We start from the raw sequence: 24,223 nt of genomic DNA on the forward strand, positions 1-24,223 counted from the left end.
CGAGGTTTTGCTTTTAATTATTTAATGGGAAAGGTATTTTCCAATTTATGAGAATTTTGTACCAAATGCTTTAAAATAGGTTGTTTAATTTCAACCTCAAACCAGTCAGTTAATAGGTTATATTTTTCCATTTGTAGCTTAAGTACTTAGATTCAGAGACCAAGACCAAAGTCAAACTAGATGGCAGAGTGAGATTTGCTAGATTTTGTAGCTGTAAATTCCTTACCTTTTCTGTCATACTATGTTGCTAATATTGAAAAAGAAAAATCAGAACCGGGTCGCTGAAATGATCAGGGTGTACTAATGGCTGGCCTTACCTTTGTGAAGTCTTTTTTTCTGGTCCTAGGGCTTGAAATGTGGGCCTGGGCTCTGTCCCTGAGCTTCCTTTGCTCAAAGCTATCGCTCTACTCACTTGAGCCACAGCCCCACTTTGGGATTTTTCTGTTTTTCTGTAATTAATTGGAGGTAAGAGTCTTATGGACATTCCTGCCCGGGCTCGCTTTGAACTGTGATCCTCAGATCTCAGCCTCCTGAGTAGCTAGGATTACAGACGTGAGCCACTGACATCCAGCTTCCATGAGACTCTTATCTCCAATTAACCACCAGAAAACTAGAAGTGGTGCTGAAACTACAAGTGGTGCTGTGGTGCAAAGTGGTAGAGCACTAGCCTTGAGTGAAGGAGCTTAGGGACAATGCCCAGGCCCTAAGTTCAAGCCCTAATTGCAAGACAAAAGAGACCAAAAGAGAGAGAGAGAGAAATATTTCCAGCAAGGAAACTGACATTACCTTGTATATCCAAAATGTTAAAAATACTTGTTGCCATGGAGACAATCCAGTCTGGATTTCTTCCTGGTAGTTGAAAGACTTACATAGACTCCTAGGGAAAGCAGCATTTTACATTTTCACCACAGCGGACAAGATTTGTGTCTCTTGGGATGAATAGCACATCTTTTTTGTCTTTGGTGTGTATGGGTACATTGGAAAGGCTTTGAAAAGAAACTGGAAAAGTGTGTTCACCATTCACAGTTTTTATGTCAGAACAGAAAATGCATAAAGAACAAAGAGAGAAAAGAACAGTAGTACATATTTTAATGTATGCTTTGGAGACTATTTATTTCCCTGGTGGTAATTGTGGATTAATTATTTTCAAGGTAAGTTCTTTTAGAAGAGGGAAAGCATGAGTGTTTTTAAATATACAAGCAGCAATTTGTTAATTTTGCACTACAGAAAGTGTTTCAGTCCTATTGCAGCTCGGTTGCTAGAGGTAGTGTAGAGTATAGGAATATGAAACAAAGCAAGTTCTGTGCATGGAATAGCTGTGTGATCTTGAGTGTGCTAACTTCTGCACCTTAGCTTTTGCTTGCATAAGATGGAGGTCATGTACACACATAGAGTGCCTGACAGTGGATAGTTGTTCAATTAATGATCTATAGTAAAATAGTCTTGAATACTAAATTTTTGAGTTAGTGGGACTCCAGCTACCCAGTCTGTGTCTTTCCTTACTCAGTTTCCAGGCAAGAGGACTGTGTAAGTCCTTTGGATGCCCCCTGTCCTGTACTGTTCCTCTCCTCTGGAATAAGCTGCTACAACTAACCCAGTTAGTCCATTTGTCTTCACAGATGTGTTACTCCAGTTCTCTAGTGAAACATTACTTACAACTTGGCAACTTTTAAAAAATGTATGATTATTAGAAAGATGAAAATTAGAGCCATGGGCTAATAGCCAACATTAAAAAAAAAAAATTCAGTTGATCAAGGCACCAGTGGCTCATGCCAGTAATCCTAGTTTCTCAGGAGCTGAGATTTGGTGATCACAATTCAAAGCCAGCCCACACAGGAAAGTCCATGAGACTTACCTCCAATTAACCACCAGAAAACTGGAAGTGGTGCTGTGGCTCAAAGTGGTAGAGTGCTAGCCTTAAGCAGAAATGCTCAGGGACAGCACCTAGGCCCTGAGTTCAAGCCCCACAAGCAACAAAGAAAAAGAAAAAAAAAGAAAAGAAAATTAGGCCTCTATTTGATGTACTTAAACATTGAATTCATTCTCTCTTCAGGCATTTTAAATTATACTTGACATCAAGTACTGAACGCTTTTCACAGAATTTCAAAGTTGTGGTGGTGGATGGTAAAAATGAAAGCGAGTACACTGTAAAATGGCAGGACTTCTTCAGTGGACATGTGGTTGGTGAGTGCGGAGCTCTTGTTCTGCTGTGTGTCTTCAAGTCTTAGATCTTATGTGAAGTATTCTCTTTCCTTAAGAAATTCAAATAAAAAATTTAATTTTAGAAACTGAGTTCTCCATATATAGTAAGCACACTAAAGTATAGCTCACACAAATTTAGACTGATGATAGTTAGTCATCCTTTTTTGCTGTGACAGAATTCCCAAGAAACATTGTGAAAGAGGAAAGGTTCATTTTGGTTCATGGTTTCAGTCTGTGTGGGTGGCTGGCTCCAATGTGTTGGAACCTGTGGTGAGGCAGAAACACAGAAGCCTGTGGTGGAGGAGGCTGCTCTCCTCACAGTGGCCATGAAGCCGAGAGAGAGGGAGAGAGCGCCCCCCCCCCCCCACCCCGTGCACAGCAGAAACAAGGTACACCTTTCAGAGGCACACCCTGTGTGACCTACTTCTGCATCAGGGCCACATCTCCTGAGGGCCCACTAAGCAATAAGTATCAATGGTTAATCTGTTGATGAAATTAGAACCCACGTTCATTATCTAGTTGCCTCTAAATCCCATACATTGGGCAACCGGCGTTTTCATGCATGAGCTTTTGGGTGACACTAGACTAAAATTATGACAGATCTTCAACTCTGAGTTGATCAAGTCTTCTTGTTGGGTGGGTAGGAGTAAAGGAGTGTCACAGGAATGCTGTTCTGTTAGGGGTTTTTTGAGCTATGTAAATTGGGAAGCAGAACCATTCTAAGAAGAGGATGTAGGTACTTTCTAACATGTCATGCTCGCTGGCTAAGTTGATGACTAAATGAATTTCTTCTCAAGTGGTAAGAATTTAACTTTCTGTTTTCTTTAGGCAAGGATTATGCCTTCCTTAGATTTAAACAGGGAAGATAGGTAAATTTTACTCTATGCTCTATTATATATCTAGTTGTGAAAAAAGTATCACACATTGCAGTTTAACTTTAGGACTTTTTTTCTTCAATAAGAAAAAGAAGTAGGATCTAGCACCAGTAATGCCTGTAATCCTAGTTACTCAGAAGTCTGAGACATGGAGGATTGAAATTCAAAGCCAGTCCAGGCAGAAAAGTCTGCGAGACTACATCTTCAAATGGCAACCTGGATGCATAGCTCCAGAGGTGGAGTGCCAGCCATCAGCAAGACTGCCATGCCCCTCCTTTCCCCCAAAACACTTGGAAACCTCCAGATAGTACAGTTTTCAACCTGTGTGCTCCAGATCATACTCCGGCCTGCTCTTAGTTCTTCTCCACCAAATTTAGGTTACATTATTCCAGAAGAACATCTACAGAATTAGATGTTCATTCATTGTGGGAATGGAGAGTTTTACTTGACTTGAAGCTACTCTTTAGGAGGTGAGAATTATCTAGTTTCGGAGTCCTCTTTGTTTTGGTGCTACTATTAGTGCTTGAACTTGGGCCTTGCATTCTCCCTCAGCTTTCTTGCTCACTGCTGATGCTCCAATACCTGCTCTACCAGTCTAGCGTTTTTGCTGGTTATTTTGAAGATGGATTTTCATAGATTTTTCTGCCTGGGCTGGCTTTGAAACATGATCATCCTGTTCTCTGCCTCCTGAGAGGCTAGGATGGTAGGCGTGAGCTGTCGGCATGTGGACTGTCCTGAGTTTCAGAGCTCTCACCTCACATGACCAAGGCGAATGCCAATGTGATGAAGGGTTTGGTTGAATTTTCTTTGTCAGTAGTGCCTAGTTTATGTTATTGAAAAAATACGTTTTTGGGTTTTTTTTCTGTCAAGGTGAGCCCGACTCTAAGGTTCTGGCCCATATAGGAGATGATGATGTTACAATAAGGATCAACACAGACGAGGCAGAATATAACATAGAGGTAAGTTTAAATAAAATTTTAATTTTTTTAGTGCTTATATCTCTGGTTTTTAAAAAGCATCGCAGTAGCCAGTTGCTGGTGGCTCATGCCTGTAATCCTTGTATGCAGGAGGCTGAGATCTGAGGATCACGGTTCAAAGCCAGCCCAGGCAGGAAAGTCCATGAGACTCTTAACTCTAAATAACAACCAGAAAACTGGGAGTGACACTGAGGCTCAAGTGGTAGAGCACAGATTTTTTGATTTTTTTTTTGGAAAATAGGAATCCTTTTAGGGTAATAGGGTAATGGTAAAGATACTACAAAAGATCATTTGTAAGAAAACTATAAGATTGTTCAGATAGAAATTTTCATGTTCATTTGGTGATAGGGTTTAGCTAGGGTATTGGTATTATAAGCATCCATTTTACTTCATTTGTTTAGGTTGTATGGGGGTATTAACTTGAGGCTTTGCATTTTCTAGGCTTTTGTGCACTCTACTGCTTGAGCAGCCTACACCTTCAGACCTGTAAACATACATGCTAATCACATGTAGACTACATGGCCATTAGTCTTTGATCTGTCCCTCATTAGGTAGAAGAAATATATAGCCTTATAATGTGTTTGTTATAGTCTGTTAATGTGTAGATTATTGTCATAGTCTCTTTTCTGTTGATGTAATAAAATACTTGAAACTCAGTAACTAATCAGGAAGAGAGGTGTATTGAACTTTATGGTTCTGAAGGCTGAGAAAACCAAGAGCTTTTTGCTGGCATGTAAATCTTGTTGCAACATTGTAACATAGCAGAGGATATGCTTTTATAACAATGCCACACCTATGAGAACCTGTTAATCTGTGAGTGGTTCATGACCCAGTCACCTTCTAAACACCCTACTTCAAATATAGTTTGTGTGAATTAGGGGAGTAAGTTTTCAATGCATGAATTTTTGGTCACATTCAAACCGTACCAGTTATCTTATTGCCAGCCTAAGCAAGACAGTTCCTGAGACTCTTATTTCTAATTAACCACCAAAAATAACTGAAAGAACTGTGGCTTAAGTAGAGCATTAGCCTTGAGCAAAACAGAGACAGCACCCAGGACCTGAGTTCAAACCTCAGGACCAGCACAAAGAGAGTGGGAGAAATGAGGGCTGGAGGCAATAGTGTAGAGGTAGAGCACTTGCCCAGCATAAGTCAGGCCCTACGTTTAATCTTTACTGCAGGAAAGACAAATAAAACTGAAATGACTATTCTGCATAAACTGCTAGTAAATTTAATCCAGAAGTAGATACTATCTAAGAACAAGTAAAGAATGTTATGTTGTTGTGGTTTTCCTGGTGTTCCCCCCCTCCCCAATCTCATCATGTATGTTTTCTGTTTTAGCCACTGTGGAGGTTTGTTAATGATACTAAAGACAAAAGAATGTTAGCTTACAAATCAGAAGATATCAAGAATGTTTCGCGCTTGCAATCTCCAAAAGTATGTGGTTATTTAAATGTAGATAATGAAGAGTTGATTCCGAAAGGGCTTATAGACAGAGAGCCACCTCAAGGTAAGACAATGGAATATTTTTCCAATTAGAAGTAAGCACCTTGTAACTGTATCTGCAATAGGGATGTTTGCAAATGTAACAGGATTATCTAATAAGTACTTGAAAATAGTTTTGTTCTAGAAAGTTTTTTCTCAGTAATACAATAATTGAAAACAATAGAAAAAAGTAGGATTAACAATGACCTTACATAAAAAGTTTGTTTTAAAAAGCGTGGGGAAAACTGGGTGCTGGTGGCTCAGGTTTGTAATCCTAGCTACTTGGGGCTGAAATCTCAGGATCACGGTTTGAATCTAGCATGGGCAGGAAAGTTTTTGAGACTCTTTATCTCCAATTAATCACAGAAAGAGCCAGAAGTGATGCTGTGGCTCAAGTGGTAGAGTGTTAGCCTTGTGCAAAAGGATCCCAGGGACAGCACCCAGGCCCAGAGTTCAAGGCCCAGTACCCTAAAGAAAATGGGGGTAAAAGTGAAAATTAAATTATCTTTTTTTTTTTTTTTGGCCAGTCCTGGGCCTTGGACTCAAGGCCTGAGCACTGTCCCTGGCTTCCTTTTGCTCAAGGCTAGCACTCTGCCACTTGAGCCACAGCGCCACTTCTGGCCGTTTTCTGTATATGTGGTGCTGGGGAATCGAACCCAGGGCCTCATGTATGCAAGGCAAGCTCTCTTGCCACTAGGCCATATCCCCAGCCCATCACCCATATTTTCTTAAATCCCTATTTCTCTATCCCTAATCCTTCCTCTCTTTGTTGGTAGCTAGGTTGCCTGAGCATCATTCCTTTGTTTTGCATGTGCATTGTTTCATTTCTCTTCCTCCTCTTGCCTTCTCCTTAACTAGATCTTTTCTGTGTTCTCATTAACTTCTTCTGTTGAGTTAGCAGACACCCCCCCCCCCCTTCTTCCCCTGTATACCTGCTTATCTTGTAGTGTTCACTGGTGTGAGCCCATCATGTCCTGGCTAACTAGGGTCTTCCTGCATCACAAGGATGCATATGAAGATCGGGAGCAGCAGTTGTGACAGGCCTTCATTTGGGATCGACCCAAACGCAAGGTTGTGGTTTACCACTATAGTAGCTTTTGCAGCCCTGCTCTCTCACCTGAAGTAGATCACAGGCCTGCACCCAGTGTCAAGCATTGAAATGGAGTGTTTGACTACTGAGCCACATTTCTCCCATTTGGTGACAGGAAAATATACTACAACCAAGCCACTGAGTGTTAAGGAATCCCTGTGAAATAAAGGAGATAGGAGACAGGCTTCCACTTAAAACCTAGGTCCCACATGTATAAATCCCAGCCTCCCCAAATCACAAGAGTCATGATTAAGCAAAGCATCATGCCTACCTCAAAAGCAAACTATTTCACAAAGACTTAAGGGGTAGAGAAGAGAAAGTAGTTTCAAACAATGTGAGTAAAAAACACAGTGGCAAGAATGATAAATGAAATTAAAGAGGGGAAATGTTTAAGTAGTTGAATGACTTCCAGAGGATACAAGCAACTGCTGAGCTCAGAGAATTCAAACAGCTAAACGAAATAGACAAGGCAGGAAATGACAGAGGAATTCAGTAGGAATACAGAAGTTTTGAAGAAAAAAAATATTGAAACCTTAGAAATGAGGTTAATAGCATACATAAAAAAAAAAATCAATTGATCCAGGTGCTGGTGGCTCACACCTGTAATCCTAGCTGCTACTCAGGAGGCTGAGATCTGAGGATCATGGTTCAAAGCCAGCTCATGCAGGAAAGTCTATAAGACTCCTATGGACTCCAATTAACCACCAACAAACCGTAAGGAGAGCTGTGGCTCAAAGTGGTAGAGCACTAGCTCTGACTGAGAGCTTGGGTAGCACCCAAACCTTGAGTTCAAGCCACACAACCGACAAACAAAATGGAAAAAAAAAATTGAAAGCCTAGCTAATGGAATGTGTTGGAAGTAGAGTGTCAGGAATTGGAGATAAAGGAATCAGATCAATTATCTAAAGACATTAAAAAAAACAAATTATTTGGGTAGCAAGAGAGATAGTATACTGCTTACAATCTAAGAAGACTGCTAGTGGTGGGGCATCTATTTAGGATCATTTTAGAAAGCATAACTATTTTGAAAGAGGTCTTCTCTCATTATTGTTGTTATTTTGTATTTATTCATAAGCAAACAAGTTCTCACTATGTTGGCTAGGCTGGCTTTGAATTTTGGGCTTCAGTGATTCTCTTGCCGCAGCCTCCTTGCTTGTCCATGCTCTTTACTCTTCTCTTTTTTTTTTTTTTAAAGATTTATGCAAATACTAGCAAGCACAACGCAGAGCCACATTTCAGCCTCTATATTTGTTCTTGTTTGGCCTTTGCTCTGCATCTTAAGCGCTTGAGAGACCCTATACATTGCTTCATGTAGTGTAGTATGTTCTATACTACAGTACTACTAAGCTGTAGCAGTGCTATTCTGTACTATAGAATTGTAGTATAGTATGTGGTTGTGTAGAATTTCCTTGTAAGTATACTAATGTATTCTTTGTTGATGAATACTGTGTTGATTTATGTATTTTTTTTTTTTTTTTTTTTTTTTTTTACTAGTCTTGGGGCTTGAACTCAGGGCCTGGGCACTGTCCCACAGCTTTTTTTGCTCATGGCTGGTGTTGTGCCGTTTGAGCCACAGCACCACTTCTGGCCTTGTCTGAGCAATTCCTTGGAGATAAGAGTCTCAAGGACTTCTCTGCCTGGCTTCAAACTGCAATCCTTCAGATCTCAGCCTTCTGAGTAGCTAGGATTACAGGTGTGAGCCACCAGTGCTGGCTCAGTTGACTTGTTTTTGTACGTTTTGCTTGTTCATGTTTTTTAGTGCGTGTAAGCTGGCATTTCTCTTGGGCTTATATGTTGGAATAGTGTTGCTGCTTCTCAGGCTATAGGTGTGTTCGACTTTAGTGGGTATTGCCATGTTTAAATGGGATATGCAGGTTCACACCTCACTGGCCCACCAATAACTGGAATAGCCAACTCCTAAGCTATGTAACACTAACATGTGGTTTTAAGGTACTTTTCCTTGATGTCTATTGAGCTTAATAAATGTTTAAATATTTGCTGACCATTTGAATAACTCCTTTGTAAGATGCTTATTTAAGTTCCTTCTTGCTTTAATTAAGCTGTCTGTATGCAAAGCTCATTTTCTCCCAGTTATTTGTGATGTCTTCTCCTTTGATGATGTTGTACTTGGAAACAGCAGTTTCTATTTTTTTTTGGCCAGTCCTGGGCCTTGGACTCAGGGCCTGAGCACTGTCCCTGGCTTCTTCCCGCTCAAGGCTAGCACTCTGCCACTTGAGCCACAGCGCCGCTTCTGGCCGTTTTCTGTATATGTGGTGCTGGGGAATCGAACCTAGGGCCTCGTGTATCCGAGGCAGGCACTCTTGCCACTAGGCTATATCCCCACCCCAGCAGTTTCTAATTTTAAGGTAGTTAATTTAATCATTTATTTTCTGTTGTAGTTAGTGCTATTATGTCCTGTTTAAGACATCTTTGCCCACTATTAAGGCCAAGTCTCCTATCACTTAGAAGCTTTATTACTGTGCTTTTCACACTTAGCTCTTTGTCCTTCTGGACTTGAGTTTGTGTATGGTGTGAGTTAGGGGTCAATTATTTTTTCACGTCATTTTCCCAATTTGCCCAGCACGTGGGAAGGGAGGCCAGCTGTGGCTTCAGTCTCACTGGGGAAGCACTCCGCAGTCATGCTAAATGCACCGATTGGTGTAGGGTTGTTGGGCACCATTCTCTACCAGATGAAGGAAGTTTCCTTTACTGCATGTTAGCTACACTTGTCTATTTTATTTTACATCAGAAGTTTCTCAGTTTCATCAGTTGCTTTTTAAATCACTTATAAACTGACTGTACTATGTTTTCATTTTGCTTTTATTATTTTAAATTGACAAACTACATTCAGGATGTTGTGCTTTCCTTTATTTTGGAGTAAACCTTACTAGGGCCTGGATTAGGGGGAACCAAAAAAGAACTATTACTAGCATTTCAGCCTATCAATCAATGAACTCTTAAATAATTTGATGACTTGTAAAGAAAGATCCCATTAACATTTGTTATAAAAACATATCTGTAGCTGTGTGTACATAATTCCATATAAAATGTACTCAAGGCTTTGTAGAGCTCCATCTGCTCTGAGTATTTCTCTATTGAAGATGTACGTGTCCATGCAGATACATGCATATGCCATAAATGGTCTCTTGCTTGGGAATATGTGTGTGTGTGGAGATGGCATGGGGGTTCGGCCTAGTGCGAATGACCTTGAGGTACCTGCAGATCCCAGGATGGCTGAGTTTTATTGTGTGGTTGCTCTGACATTTTTACTGTGACCTTGGTTAGCTCATCAGCTTCTAGGAGAAACTATGATGGCTTTCTAGCATAGAACTAGATAATTACTGTGTTAGCACTTCTGTGATGTGAGAGATTGAACTTGGGGCATTGTATATACAAAGTACTCTGCCATTGACCCAATCCCCAAGCTTGTTGGTTCTAAATTCTACAATATTAAAATTTCATATTACTTTTTATTTTTTTGTTTTCCTCCCAGTTGTTTTTTTATTCAAGATGCCTTGAAACATACTAAGCTTAAATATTGTGTTTCAGAAACATACTAGATTTAAGGTGTTACTATAAAAAAAACCCTCCTTGTTTTGATGAATTTTGATTTAATAGTGCATACAAATTCATATTAGAGTTTGTTCATCGGGTGAAGAGAAGAGCTGGTCCTAACCCCATGAAGAACACATGTAAATTATTGGTGGTAGCAGATCATCGCTTTTATAAATACATGGGCAGAGGGGAAGAGAGCACCACTACCAATTACTTAGTAAGTATTTGAGATTGCATAAGGTAACTAGACAAATAATTTATGTAGGTGGGTAAATTCCATTAGGAGAAGGCAGTGGTATTTTGAAACTTAATGAAACCAGTTCTGTTCCACATGTTCAGTCATTGCTCTTCTAATATTTGTGGAACATTCTTTGAGGTGCTATTAGTATATGGAAACCATAGTTTGAATTTTACAAAAACCTACTTCTTGTATTATTTTGGTGTTATGGGGGTTTGAACTCACCATTTGAGCCACACTCTTTTGTTATTCTTCAGATAGCGCCTTGCTCATTGCCAAGGACTCACCTCAGACCAAAATCTTCGTAGCTATGCTTCTCGCATAGCTGGGACTAAAGAATGCAGATGTGAGCCACTGTGCCTGGCTCCATTCAGCTTTCCTGCAAGCCTTATATTTGGCAGTACTGAGACTTGAACTCCGCACAGTACCACTGAGCTGATCTCTAGCTTTGCTTTTCACTGTGGTTGTTTTTAGGGCAGCAGGTGCTTACCTGAGTGGTGTGTGGTTCCTTCCCTTGCTGGGATTGCAGAAGAGGTTCATGCTACCACACCTAGCTTCCTGCCGGTGCTAGCCTAGAACTGCCATCCTCCTGGTTGGCTAGGGATGACGGGCACACGCCACTGCTCCCAGCTGTGGACTGAGAAATGTGTCCCATGAACTTTCTTGCTCAGGGTGGCCCTAAACCATAATCATCATAGTCTTCGGGCCTCCTTGCCAGCACTGGTCAAGCTAGTGTTTTCAACAGCTCTGTTCGTGTGAGCTTGTGCATATCCTTTTGCTTGTATGCATGTTCTAGGGCTGTGCTAAAGAGCTAATCATAGTACTGTAACCTTATGAAACAGTGAGGTTCGAAGGAAAGACTGGAGAATTGAGAACACTGGATATTTTCCTGGTGTTGCTGTGATTAAACTCAGGCCCAGGCATGCAAGGCACATACTTGTTCACCAGTCTGTCCCCAACTCAGCATCAACTATTACAGTTTTTTAAAGTCAAGGCAGTGATTTTTTCATTGACATTTTTTGTTCGTATGACCTCATTCATCATGATAAACTTAGCATCGAAGAAAATGTTGCCATTGAGTGGACAGACAATGCAGCTACTCATGAACCAGCAGCCAGTACAGTAAAGAGTCCCTTCTTCTGCTCTCCACTGTACCCTCCATCACCTCTCTGTCCTCTCCTCCATGTCAAGTGAGAGAATTTGCTACCAGCACAGTTGGGGATTTCTTCTTGAAGGTACCCCTCCTTAATTTGGGCTCCAGTATTTTATTTCTGATTATGCCACGAGGATGGGTAACCAGTGGTCTACTTTTACAAATAGTTACTTGCAAGCAAAACCGTTTCAAGAGTTTACTAGATCTTTGTCATCACAATTGCTGGAACAAATGTCCCTTCAGGTTTTGAGCAGAGCATTGCTCTCCTTGAGGCAAAGCCAGGCACTAGCATTTTTGCTTTCCTCGGGGGTCATCTTGTAGTGGTCCTGTCCCTGCCTGGCCAGCCCCACAGGACCTGGACCAGGAGGAGGAGGAAGGGTGGTGCAGTGCACTTCATCCCTCTGGCCCCCTTCCTCGTTCAGTGTGCACTTGGAGCGGGACAGCAGTTGGTTACCGTGCCCCGGTACATGTTCCACGACACATTTGAGGCACTGATGAGGAGAGCGTAGACACACTACTTGGAAGGGAATACATTTTTGGTGAACCAGTTGACTTGTATTTCCATCACTGATTGTAAAGCCATTTCTAAAAAGCCTGATACTTGATATTTTGGGTCCAAAATTTGGGGTCATTTGCACCATTATTTTATTCTGATAGCAGCACTGTAATTCTGAGGCTAGAATAATTTCTTTGATTGAGCTATCAGTGATAAAGATTGACATCTTAATGGCACTTTTTTATTATTGGTTCAGACTTTTGCATTGGCCTTTTCTGGTGGATTTTTGTGTTACATTGTGATGAGTGATAAAGGTTTCCTAATATCTTTTTCTTTCATTTGTACAGATAGAGCTGATTGACAGAGTTGATGACATATATCGGAACACTTCGTGGGATAATGCGGGTTTTAAAGGTTATGGAATACAGATAGAGCAGGTATTTATCAATAGACATGGCTTTGTATTATTACTTGGTGAGGTGAAATAAACATTTTATTTATTTTTTATATTTAAAAATTATTTTTCCAGTCCTGGGCCTTGGACTCAGGGCCTGAGTGCTGTCCCTGGCTTCTTTTTGCTCAAGGCTAGCACTCTGCCACTTGACCCACAGCACCACTTCTGGCCTTTTTGTGTATATGCGGTGCTAAGGAATTGAACCCATGGCTTCATGTATATGAGGCAAGCACTTTTGCCACTAGGCCATATTCCTAGCCCCCAAATAAACATTTTTATTAATTCAAAGCCCTAAAATTTTTTTTTACATTATATAAACAGTCCCAAGTTTACACTGATTTTTAATTCTCTCTGGTAAGTTGCACAGTGTTCTTGATACTGCTTCTAGATTATGAAGTTTTCTGTCCTGGGGCCTGTGGAGGCAGAAGGCCCTTTTATGCCATTTTACTCCCACTCTGGTCAGTTTTGGGTCCTTTATCTCCTAGGATGACATACTGTTGAATCCCTAGTTAGAATATTTACTCTAATACTGCATGCAGTATTTGTGTATATAGAACAGTAGATCTCTTTTCTTTACATGTCCTCCAGTTCCTTAAGAGCTGTTAGAAGACATTACTAATGCCATCTTAATTATGTCTCCTTGTAAAAGTTGTTCCAGATTGCTCAGTGTGTAGTTTCAGAGATTTGTAAAATCAAATATTGCCTTGGATAAACTGATATTTTGATGTGTTAGTTATGCGAATAATTTTATAAGCTTATTGTACTAAGCTATATTCTCATGTTTTGTAGCATAGAACTTAAAGATTAAATGATCTTTGAATCATGTACCATATTTAAATTGTGATGTTATTCACATAAAACTGAGAATTATTTTTTTCCTTATCCATTCTCTTCTACCATTTTCATTTTATTTTATGTAATTTTATTTTTTGGTGCTGGGGCTTGAACTCCAGGCCTAGGCTCTGTCCCTGAGCTCTTTTGATCAAGGCTAATGCTCTACCACGTTGAGCCACAGCTCCGTTTCTGGTTTGTGAGTGGTTAATTGAAGATAAGACTCTCACAGTTTTTCCTGCTTAAGCTGGCTTGGAACCATGATCCTCAGAACTCAACCTCCCGAGTAGGATTACAGGTGTGAGCCCCTGGTGCCCGGCTGCATTTTCTTTTTAAAGTTATTATTTGAATAGAGGTAACCTGGCACTAGTTCCATGTGGATCTTCTTGTATGTATGCACAGAGCACACAGGTGGAAATCTACTTAACACACTGGGGTGTGTGTACTCCTTTGCACGTTTCATTTTTATGCCACAGCTGGTTGGAGCTTATCACATGCAAAGTAACTGCAGCTGTTTCAGAGCAGCTGCATCATGTTCAGTTTTTCAAGGACTAGTAAATACAGTAAGAACATGGTAATGTAGATATGAGCACGCCAGCTTCTTTAGTCCATAAATGGCGGAGGAGCTGGTTTAGATGTGTGGTCATGGTGAGTTTTGAGATACTGCATGTTAGAACCGACCTTGCTCACCCACCACCAGTACTGCAGAGCATCTCCTCCCCCCACCAAACCAGAGAACTTACTTCCTGTGGCCAAGCAGCCCAGAGCCCGCCCTGTGTGCAAACAGGAAGCAGAGTTGCCAGAAAGGGCTCAAGCAAGGCCACCTTCTTTCCCTCACTCACCAGTGGGAAATGTTTGTTTCTTGCTTTCTTCTTTCTTAGCAGGTCTAATAGGAATTTGTTTGAAGTACATATACAAGGCAAAGCCCCATTTCTGTACAATCCCTTACATATGCACCACAGTGTTCTGCACCTTAGTCTATTTCTAAATTAGTGACTGGGGCTGAGGATATGGCCTAGTGGCAAGAGTGCCTGCCTCATATACATGAGGCCCTGGGTTCGATTCCCCAGCACCACATATACAGAAAATGGCCAGAAGTGGCGCTGTGGCTCAAGTGGCAGAGTGCTAGCCTTGAGCAAAAAGAAGCCAGGGACAGTGCTCAGGCCCTGAGTTCAAGCCCCAGGACTGACCAAGAAAAAAAACAAAACAACAACAACAAAAAACTAAATTAGTGACTGTACTGGTAGTAAGTATTTTAGGCTCATGTTACCCAAGGTCTCACTTTTTTTAAAGTAGAGGATATGAAATTTAGCACATTTATGATTTTATAAGTAGTTCATTGACACATTGTCTATATCATGATTTTCATTTTGTTTTAAAATTTGAATATGAAAACTGAACAATTTATTGGATTTTTGCTTCTAAAGCATTTTTTTCTAGAACATAGACTTGCTTCGTTTCTGGTAACAGCATCTTGCCGTGTAGCCCATGCTGGACTGAAACTTGCCTTCTTCCTTTCTCAGCTAAAATAATGTATTCAGTCAGATGACTTTGTTTTAAGTGTTCTAAGTATATTATCTCTTTAAGTATAGATTCGCATTCTCAAGTCTCCACAAGAGGTAAAGCCTGGTGAAAGGCACTACAACATGGCCAAAAGTTACCCCCAGGAAGACAAGGATGCTTGGGACGTAAAGACGCTACTAGAGGTAGGTCCTGGCGCCCTGGGCTTGCTGTTCCTGATGACCCTTCGTGGATAACATCTACTGCACTAGAGAGGGAGCATGCTGGAGAAGATGGTGGAAAACCCAGAGCAGTCCACCCCAGGCGTCCAGCAGTGACCCATCCTCTCCCTGTATTTGGGCAGACATCAGCTGGCAAAACAAGTTGTGAAAAAACAAATGCTACTAAGCAGTCCTTCTTAACCTTTGTATCCGATAATATAGGCAGAGTCAGCTGGAAAGTAATATGATGGCTCAGCATTTACATTTTTTTTTTTTTTGGCCAGTCCTGGGGCTTGGACTCAGGGCCTGAGCACTGTCCCTGGCTTCTTTTTGCTCAAGGCTAGCGCTCTGCCACTTGAGCCACAGCACCACTTCTGGCCATTTTCTATATATGTGCTGAGGAATTGAACCCAGGGCCTCATGTATAGGAGGCAAGCACTCTTGCCACTAGGCCATATCCCCAGCCTGAGATTTTTATGGATCCAGGTTTCTCTAAAGCTCACTGATGGGTCTTTTAGGCAATAATCAGGCTGTGGATATGGATTAGATGATAGAAATACAAGCTGGGAATCTGAAAGTTCTCCAAGGAATTCAAAATTTTTATTTTCATTCTGGTAATAAATTTAAAAGTAGTTATCTTAAACATCCTGTGTGATGTGAAATCTTGCCACAGAGTTCCAGTGTCTTGAGTTTGTGTGTACGGTTGGTTGCCTTGCTGTAAAGTAGCATCTATCTTTTAAAGTATTGGAAAATGTGTTAGCTGCTTCTTGCTGCTCTAACAAAGTCTTAGAAAGTTAGCAGCTTGGAATGTTGATTCTTATTTTGTTTTTTTTTTGCTCACAGCATCCCAGGACTAGTGTAAATTCATCATCTGATTTTCTGCTTAGGGGCTTGTGAGACCAAACCTAAGTTTGCAGAGTGTGAATGAAATGAAAGGTGGTTATCATAGTCCACATTGAGAACCAGAATATGCTACATTTGTGCAATGTGAGAGGCACTTGAGATCGCAGCTGTTAGTATTGAGGTTTAGCAAGCAAGTAGGAGTCAGGTCTGGCTGCCATGGATGGCATAACAGTAGCAGTTCTGGAGGCGGCAGGTCTGCAGAAAAGCTCCTGTGGAGCTGGATCCGGAGGCGCGCCTTGGTGTGCAGAATGGCGTCCTCTTCCTGTGTCCTCCCATGGCCTTCCTCTGTGCACATCGGTGACCTGATCTTCTACTGAGGACACAGTGATGGGTTCCGTTAGGCCCATGCTTAGCACCTCATCTTCTCCACTAAGGTCCGTGTGTCTCCAAGTACAGGACATCTCAGTTACTGGGAGTGAAAACTTCACTTGTGGTCGTATACAGTTCAGCGTATTCGGCAAGATTGAATGTCTTACTCTTGGTTGGTTATAGTGGTAGCAACAGCAGAGATCAACTCCAGCAGCCACATCCCTGCCTCCTGGGGCAGTGGAAACTCTGCTCCTCTCAGCTTTGTGTGGGCCACACTCTACCAGGGTAGGGCAGGCATGTCTGTGATCTCTGCAGCTCTCCTCCCCCTGCCTCCCTTCTAGACGTACTCCACTGTCCTGGGACTGCCGGAATCCCACCAAGGCCCCCCTTCCCATGAGCCGTCCCACCCCACACGTGCGCTCTGATCATCCCTTTAAAACTTTGTTTTTAATCAAGACTTTAAAAAAAAAAATATTTAGAGCCTCTGGACTATTAAGGTAGAAGTTTCCTTTTTCTTTTTAAAAATGTGTTAATATGCTTTGAAATAAGGAAAAAAAAACCTTCATAAATCCAGTGTTGATTTAAGTGGATTGTAATTTTTTATTTTAGTAACATGAAACCAAATATGTGCACTTTCCTGTAGGTTTATCTTTATAACTGCCTAATATTATAACATTTAAAAATATTTTAAAAACATCCTCCCTGCTCAAATCAATGGAAATGAAACAGTCCACTGGTTTGTGGAACCCTTGGAACTCTTTAGAAGATCTGTCCGGTGTGCTGCAGTCCCCTGGCAGAATTGGGGTGCTTTGGGCCTGCCTGTAGGTCTCTTCCATGGAGAAGCAGGAGTTCTAAACAGCTGAAAGGCCCCCAATCTTGGCTTCCACCCCCCCCCCCCCCCGCACCACCACATTGTCTGTTTCCATCCTCCACAAAGTGTGTGAAGCAGACATGCTTTGCTGGTGCAGAACTGCAGCAGTCCAAGTGCTGTTCTGGAATATTCCATTGAGACACCTTTTAGTCTGGTATAGTTGTTGATCTAATTAACAAATGCTATTTTTTTTAAAGCAATTTAGCTTTGATATAGCTGAGGAGGCGTCTAAGGTTTGCCTGGCACATCTCTTCACGTACCAGGATTTTGATATGGGGACGCTTGGATTGGCTTATGTCGGCTCTCCCAAAGCAAACAGTCATGGAGGTGTTTGTCCAAAAGGTAAGTCCAGTTTGTGGGGACCGTGATGCTGTGTGGTCATGTTGCCCTTCCATACTTAATAACTTGTTTGGTTTCCTTTCTGCCTTTAGCTTATTATAGCCCAGTGGGGAGGAAAAATATCTACCTGAACAGTGGTTTAACTAGCACAAAGAATTATGGTAAAACCATCCTTACAAAGGTAAGTTCTTTGATGTTTAAAAAATAGATACATTTGGAGTTTATTGCATTAGAACCTCAGTTATTACATTCTTATAAAGGTATTGTTGAGAGTCTATACTGTTTTTATTTCTTCCTAAGAAAGCACATTTTCTCTGAGAAATATGATAAGTAAAGTGTAGAGCAGAAAATAGAAGTAGCCTCCTTTCCAGTCCTGAGTCTGCGGTGGCCCAGGGGGCTCCCTGGCCGGCCTGCCGCACTGCTGCCATTCTCGGGTGCCCTGTACACACTCATTTCTTGATCCTGTTGATTTTCCACCTTCTTAATTTAAACCTTCATTTTGGTTTGATATAGTCTCCAGGTTTCTGAGATGCAGATTCTTGAGATTTTATGTATCCAAAAATATCTTTATTCTATTTTTTTTGTTTGAACTAAGAGCCTTTCACTCAGCTTTTTGCTTATGACTGACACTTTACCACTTGAGCCACACCTCCAGTTCCAGTTTTTGTTGGATAGTTAGAAAGAAGAATCTTACAGATTTCTCTGCCAGGGCTGACTCTGAGCCTTGATCCTCAGATCTCAGTCTCTTGAGCAGCTAGAACTACAGGTGTGAGCCACCAGCAACCTAGTTGTTAGTTTTTGAGATAATAGCTCACTGTGCAGCCCAGGTTGACCTAGAACTTGCTCTTTTGCCCAGGCTAGACTTGAACTCATCATCATCCTGCTGCCCTCTATCTCCTAAATGCTGGGATTACAGCAGTATGTCTCCATGTCTGTCTTGTTTATTCTATTCTTACACTTTGTGGATAATTTCAGTGTTTAAAGTTGCTGTTCCATTGTCTTCTGGTACTCATGTTGTTAAAAGAATCTGTAGTTTTTAACTTTGTGACTTACTGTTTTCTTTCTAGAAGATCTGTAGATCTTAGTTTTGTGCAGATGTATCTCTTGAGAATATGTTTGGCTACACTAAACCGAAAATCCAGTAAACAGTCGCTTTAATGGAGGGGTTCATTCCTGTCAAGCAGAAGCTCAGAGATGCACTCAGATGTTCTGGGCCTCTGTCCCCATGTTTGTCACCTCCTCGCAACAACATGCTTCTCGTCTGTGTTGGGCAAAGGGGAAATGAGGGATCATAGCCGGCCTGGCGTGTCCCCTCTGAAAACTTGACCACAGCCCCCTGCAGTGGCTTCCACTCGTCTCGGTGTGGACCAAAGCGGGACGCGTGGTCCTGCCGCGCCAGCACCTTCCCAGTGGGCACGTGGCTATTAAGCTGCCCGGAGCACAGTGCTTAGTCAGGGTCTGTGACGGTAGGAAGATGAAGAGAGTGGATGTTGGTAAGCAGTATTGGGATCTAATCCCCTGCTGTGTTAAGGTTATGATTACTATATGTCCCCATGCCTCACTGTCCTGGGTAAGTGGACCTGGATTCTGGATACTTGTGTTTTTGTGCAGAAGAATTTTTTTTTAATTTTCTTTTTGAGACAGTCTTGCTATAAATTTAAGACTGGCCTTCAATGGGAAATCCTCAGCCTCCCTAATAGCTGAGATAGTGGGCATGTACCACCATGCCTAGCTTAAAATATGCTTGTGTTATTTTAAAGTAAGTTGTCTTTTTTTTTTTTTTTCTTGCTATGTTGCCCAGGCTGGCCTCAAATTCCTGGGCTCAAGTGAGACTTTTGCCTGAGCCTTCTGAGTAGCTGGCACTGCAGGTAGGGCCCAACTCTCTTTTTTTCTGGTCTGTTTGTCACTCAATTAAAAACAGATGCTTGATCATCTAGAGTGAGTACCTGGGTTTTTCTGATTTTTTTCTATTCCCCGTTTGTGTGTCTTTTGGTTCTGTTTTTCTGGATGATGTCTTGAACTTCATAGTTTTAATCCCTTGTGGCATTTCCTGGTTTCAGTAGCCCATTTGCGCTTTTTTTGAGCCCCTCTTATTAAGTAGCTTCCTCTGCGACTTGGTTGTCCTCCCTCAGCCAGAACGTAGGCATTATAGAAGTGTATTACCACACCCAGCTTATACTATTCCCCTACCTTTTTAAATTTCCTGTTCTTCCATCAGTGTAGAATTTTAGTTTACCTCTCGAACAAATGAACTTTTGACACGTTCCAAAGTTTAGTTTGCATCTGTTGTCAGCTATTGTCTCCTCTCTTGTTTTTTACCCTTGGTGGGTTATATCCTTGTTATTCCTGTGTGATTATTTAGTGGGATTTCATGAAGGAATAGAAGTAAAAGCATTGTACATTTTTGTACCAGTAGCTTCCCGTTAATTCATTTATATACTGTTTGGTTTTTGCTAGTCTTGAGGGTTTGGAACTCAGGATCTGAGTGCTGTCCCTGGCTTCTTTTTGCTCAAGGTTAGCATGCTACCGCTTGAGCTACAGTGCGACTTCTGGCTTTTTCTGTTATGTAGCGCTGAGGAATTGAACCAAGGGCTTCATACTTGCTAGGCAAGCACTCTACCACTAAGCTACATTCCCAGCTCCCTCAGAGGATTTTTAAAGCAGTGAAAATACTTTAGCAGAGGATATAAGACATACAGGCTGGGCACCATGGCATATTCCTATAGACTTAGCTCTTAAGAGATTGAGGGAAGAAGATCTATGTCTCTAGGGAGTTTGGAGACAGACCAGGCAAATACTGAGATCCTATGTTGTTAAAAAAAAGAAAAGGAGGCTGGGGATATGGCCTAGTGGCAAGAGTGCTTGCCTTGTATACATGAGGCCCTGGGTTCGATTCCCCAGCACCACATATACAGAAAACGGCCAGAAGTGGCGCTGTGGCTCAAGTGGCAGAGTGCTAGCCTTGAGCAAAAAGAAGCCAGGGATAGTGCTCAGGCCCTGAGTCCAAGGCCCAGGACTGGCCAAAAAAAAAAAAAAAAAAAAAAAAAAAGAAAGAAAAGGACAAAAGGTGGAAGAGAAAAGAATAAAAGACAAGTGGAGTTATGGCTGGTAAAGCACCAGCTTTGAGCAAATAGAGTATAAGGCCCTTGAGTTCAAGCCCCACTACTGTCCAAAAAAAAAAAAAAGAGAGAGAAAGCACATTTGTCATAACATACAACATAACCTTGATATAAACTATGGACTTTGGGTGTTTAGTAAGCACATGTAATATAAGAGAAGAAAAAGTGCCTACTGTTTTTAGGTATCTTTTAACTTCGAAAATTATTTGTTCTCATTCTTTACCCTTTGGGTGTGACAGCATCTTTCTCAGCATTCCAGAATTTTATAAGACAAGGTATAAGACAAAATTGCTTTGGAATTTTTGAGATATTTTCAGTATTAGCTAATTAGCAGGTCCACTGTGAATTTCTCCAGTGTACAGTTAGAAATTACTTTTTCATACCATACTTTCAGGGTTTGAGAACCTTCTTTTTTTTTTTTTTTTTTTTTTTTTTGACCAGTCCTGGGGCTTGGACTCAGGGCCTGAGTACTGTCCCTGGCTTCTTCTTGCTCAAGGCTAGCACTCTGCTACTTGAGCCACAGCGCCACTTCTGGCCATTTTCTGTATATGTGGTGCTGGGGAATCGAACCTAGGGCCTCATGTATATGAGGCAAGCACTCTTGCCACTAGGCCATATCCCCAGCCCGAGAACCTTCTTGTATAGTAAAAAATACAAATCTTTCTGGTTCTGTAGAGTGCTGTTTCCCAAATCAAGATACGTGGGAAGAAATTTAGCTTTACTTGCTAAGTTCATTTCTATAGTTTGGGAGAAAACTTCTGGTGAGCTGACATTAAGTACAGCCTATAACCAGGTCCTAGTAAACCAAATCTTCTATATTATTGACTTTGTCATCAGACATGAGTCCCTGAGACTGTGAAGCATTTTGGTTTTATTCCTTGGTTGTCTTTGATTTTTGTTGTTGTTTTACCTCTTTGTCCCCTTCTGCTGAGATCCTATAGGTAAGTGCATGTGGTTTATTGGTGCCAGTATGTGGTTGGACAGGCCAGTGTTTGTTGGGTGGTATTAAGACTGTCTCAGCATCTTTAAGTTCTAGTTTCTTAAATTAGCCTAAGTTAATCCTTGTAATGTATTTTAACATTCTACATATAATTCCATTCATTCTCTTTAATTTCTGTAATGGATTGAAAAAATCACAGTACAGTTTTTATTCTTTGGTGGTCTGGTTAAAGGACTCTATTTAAATCAGCATGAATCTAGTAGTAGTTCACTGTTTTCTTTGATCTTTAGGAAGCGGACCTGGTTACAACGCATGAATTGGGACACAATTTTGGTGCAGAACATGACCCGGATGGTCTGGCAGAATGTGCACCCAGTGAGGACCAGGGGGGGAAATACGTCATGTACCCCATAGCGGTGAGTGGCGACCACGAAAACAACAAGGTAAGCATGTTTTCCAGCTTTTTATGTGGGTGCCAAAAGAGGAGGCTGTGGTGTCAGCAGAATGAGACCACAGGGAAGCAATCCATTCCTACAGCTGGTCACTGGTGGCTCATAATTGTAACCCTAGCTACTCAGGAGGCTGAGATAGGAGAATTGTGGTTCAAAGCCAGCTCAGGCAGGAAAGCCCATGACACTTATCTCCAATAAACTACTCAGGAAAAGCTAGGAGTTGCATTGTGGCTGAAGAGGTAGAGTGCTAGCCTTGAGCAAAACAAAAGAGGGACGGTGGCCAGGCCGAGTCCAAGACTCAGGACAGGCAAACAACAACAAAGTGCCTTGACATTGGGTTTCAGAGAAAGCATGGCCCATGTAAGCAGTTAAGGTTGTCATTTGGACTTTTATCAAAATTCATTGTGTGTCCATCTGGGCTCTAAAAGTTGGTTGGAATCGTAGATTTCAGGACTTGAGCCACAGAGCTGAATCCACACTGTCTGGCCTCAAGAATGCCATCAGTGCTGGGAATATGGCCTAGTGGTAGAGTGCTCACCTCATATACAATAAGCCCTGGGTTCGATTCCTCAGCACCACATATATAGAAAAAGCCAGAAGTGGTGCTGTGGCTCAAGTGGTAGAGTGCTAGCCTTGAGAGAAAAAAATAAAAAGAAGCCAGGGACAGTGCTCAGGCCCTGAGTTCAAGCTCCAGGACTGGCAAAAAGCAGAACAAAACAATGCCATCAGCATTTCATTAGCCGCCTTTTGGTGTCACCATTTGCAGATTTTGGATAGTTTTGGACTGTTAGAGGTGTCTCTGTGGAGCAGATCCTGTCTTACCGGTCAGTGGCCCTGGTAATCATGGAGACTTATTCAGCTTGTTACCCAGCAACCAGGGATTACCAGGGGCCCTGTGCTATCTGCCTGTCTCACCTGCTGTCTGCTGAGTTGGACGGTGTCAGCACTTTGCAGACTCTCCCTCAAGGGAGCTGGCGTGCTGTTTCTTCTTCCTGCTTCCTGTTCTTCCGAAGTAGGATACTCCCATGGGCTTGTAAGAGGCTCTGTAAGAATTTTCCAATAAGTAGGGCCTGGCAGACTATTTTCTTTCCGGAGATGCTAGATTATTAAGGAAGGAAAGTTTATTTATTTTGCCTGAGCACATCATATTTTATACATTTTCTTAATGTTTGGTTTTTCCCAGCAGAATTCTCTTTGTATGAAGATACTTTATGTGATATCTTCTAATCTATGTTTTAGATGTTTTGTCGTTTTTTTTTTTTGTTTTTTTGTTTTTGCCAGTCTTGGGGCTTGAACTCAGGGCCTGAGCACTGTCCCTGGTTTCTTTTTGCTCAAGAGTAATGTTCTACCACTTGAGCCACAGCACCATTTCTGGCCTTTTCTGTTTATGTGATACTGAGGAATTGAAACCAGGGCTTCATGCATGCTAGGCAAGCACTCTACCACTAAGCCACATTCCCAGCCCTAAATGAACTGTTAACACTAAAAGGGATACAGGACAGAAACAAGGCAATTCCTTCTTTGACAGCTGTGCTTCAACCAGATGGACCGCCTGGGAGAGCGATGTAGGCTGTAAAGAGGGGACACTAGGGGCTAGGAATATGGCCTAGTGGCAAGAGTGCTTGCCTTGTATACATGAAGCCCTGGGTTCCATTCCCCAGTACCACATATACAGAAAACAGCCGGAAGTGGCGCTGTGGCTCCAGTGGCAGAGTGCTATTCTTGAGCAAAAAGAAGCCAGGGACAGTGCTCAGACCCTGAGTCCAAGCCCCAGGACTGGCAAAAAAAAAAAAGGCAGGGGGCATTAGTGAAAGGAAATAGGCCTGGGTGCCAGTCGCTACTCAGGAGGCTGAGACGTGAGGATTGAGGTTTAAAACCAGCCACAAAAATCTATTAGACTCAGCAAAAAACTTGAACTGGAGGTATGGCTTAAGTGGTAGAGCACCCACCAAGTATTTATGTGAAGCCCTAAGTAGATAAGGAGGGGGGGAGACAGAGACGGGGTGCTGAGTGCAGTGGTAGGAGCCTGTTGTCCCGGCCACATGGGAAGCAAAAGTGCACTGTGTGCAGTGCAGACAGGTTTAGGCACAAAGCAAGACTCTACTAAAAAGTAGCCAAAGTGAGAATGAGTTGAGGTATGGCTTAAATGGTAGGAGACTTTTCTTGCAAGCTTATGGCTGTGAGTTCAAGCCCCATACTGCTTTAAAACAAAA

General features: G+C 41.8%; 1 protein-coding gene across 1 annotated transcript in view; it reads left to right on the top strand.

Moving 5' to 3' along the window:
* The window catches only part of Adam17 (ADAM metallopeptidase domain 17), a 44,297-nt gene that overhangs the window by 11,447 nt on the left and 8,627 nt on the right, over positions 1 to 24,223 (top strand). Inside the window, 9 exon segments of the mRNA XM_048353433.1 lie at positions 2,054 to 2,184; positions 3,948 to 4,036; positions 5,396 to 5,564; positions 10,268 to 10,401; positions 12,419 to 12,508; positions 14,949 to 15,062; positions 17,358 to 17,502; positions 17,592 to 17,680; positions 21,849 to 22,001. Of these exon segments, the coding sequence (XP_048209390.1) occupies positions 2,054 to 2,184; positions 3,948 to 4,036; positions 5,396 to 5,564; positions 10,268 to 10,401; positions 12,419 to 12,508; positions 14,949 to 15,062; positions 17,358 to 17,502; positions 17,592 to 17,680; positions 21,849 to 22,001 (1,114 nt within the window).

Source organism: Perognathus longimembris, chromosome 8 (assembly GCF_023159225.1).
Source record: "Perognathus longimembris pacificus isolate PPM17 chromosome 8, ASM2315922v1, whole genome shotgun sequence".
Classification (NCBI taxonomy): domain Eukaryota; kingdom Metazoa; phylum Chordata; class Mammalia; order Rodentia; family Heteromyidae; genus Perognathus; species Perognathus longimembris.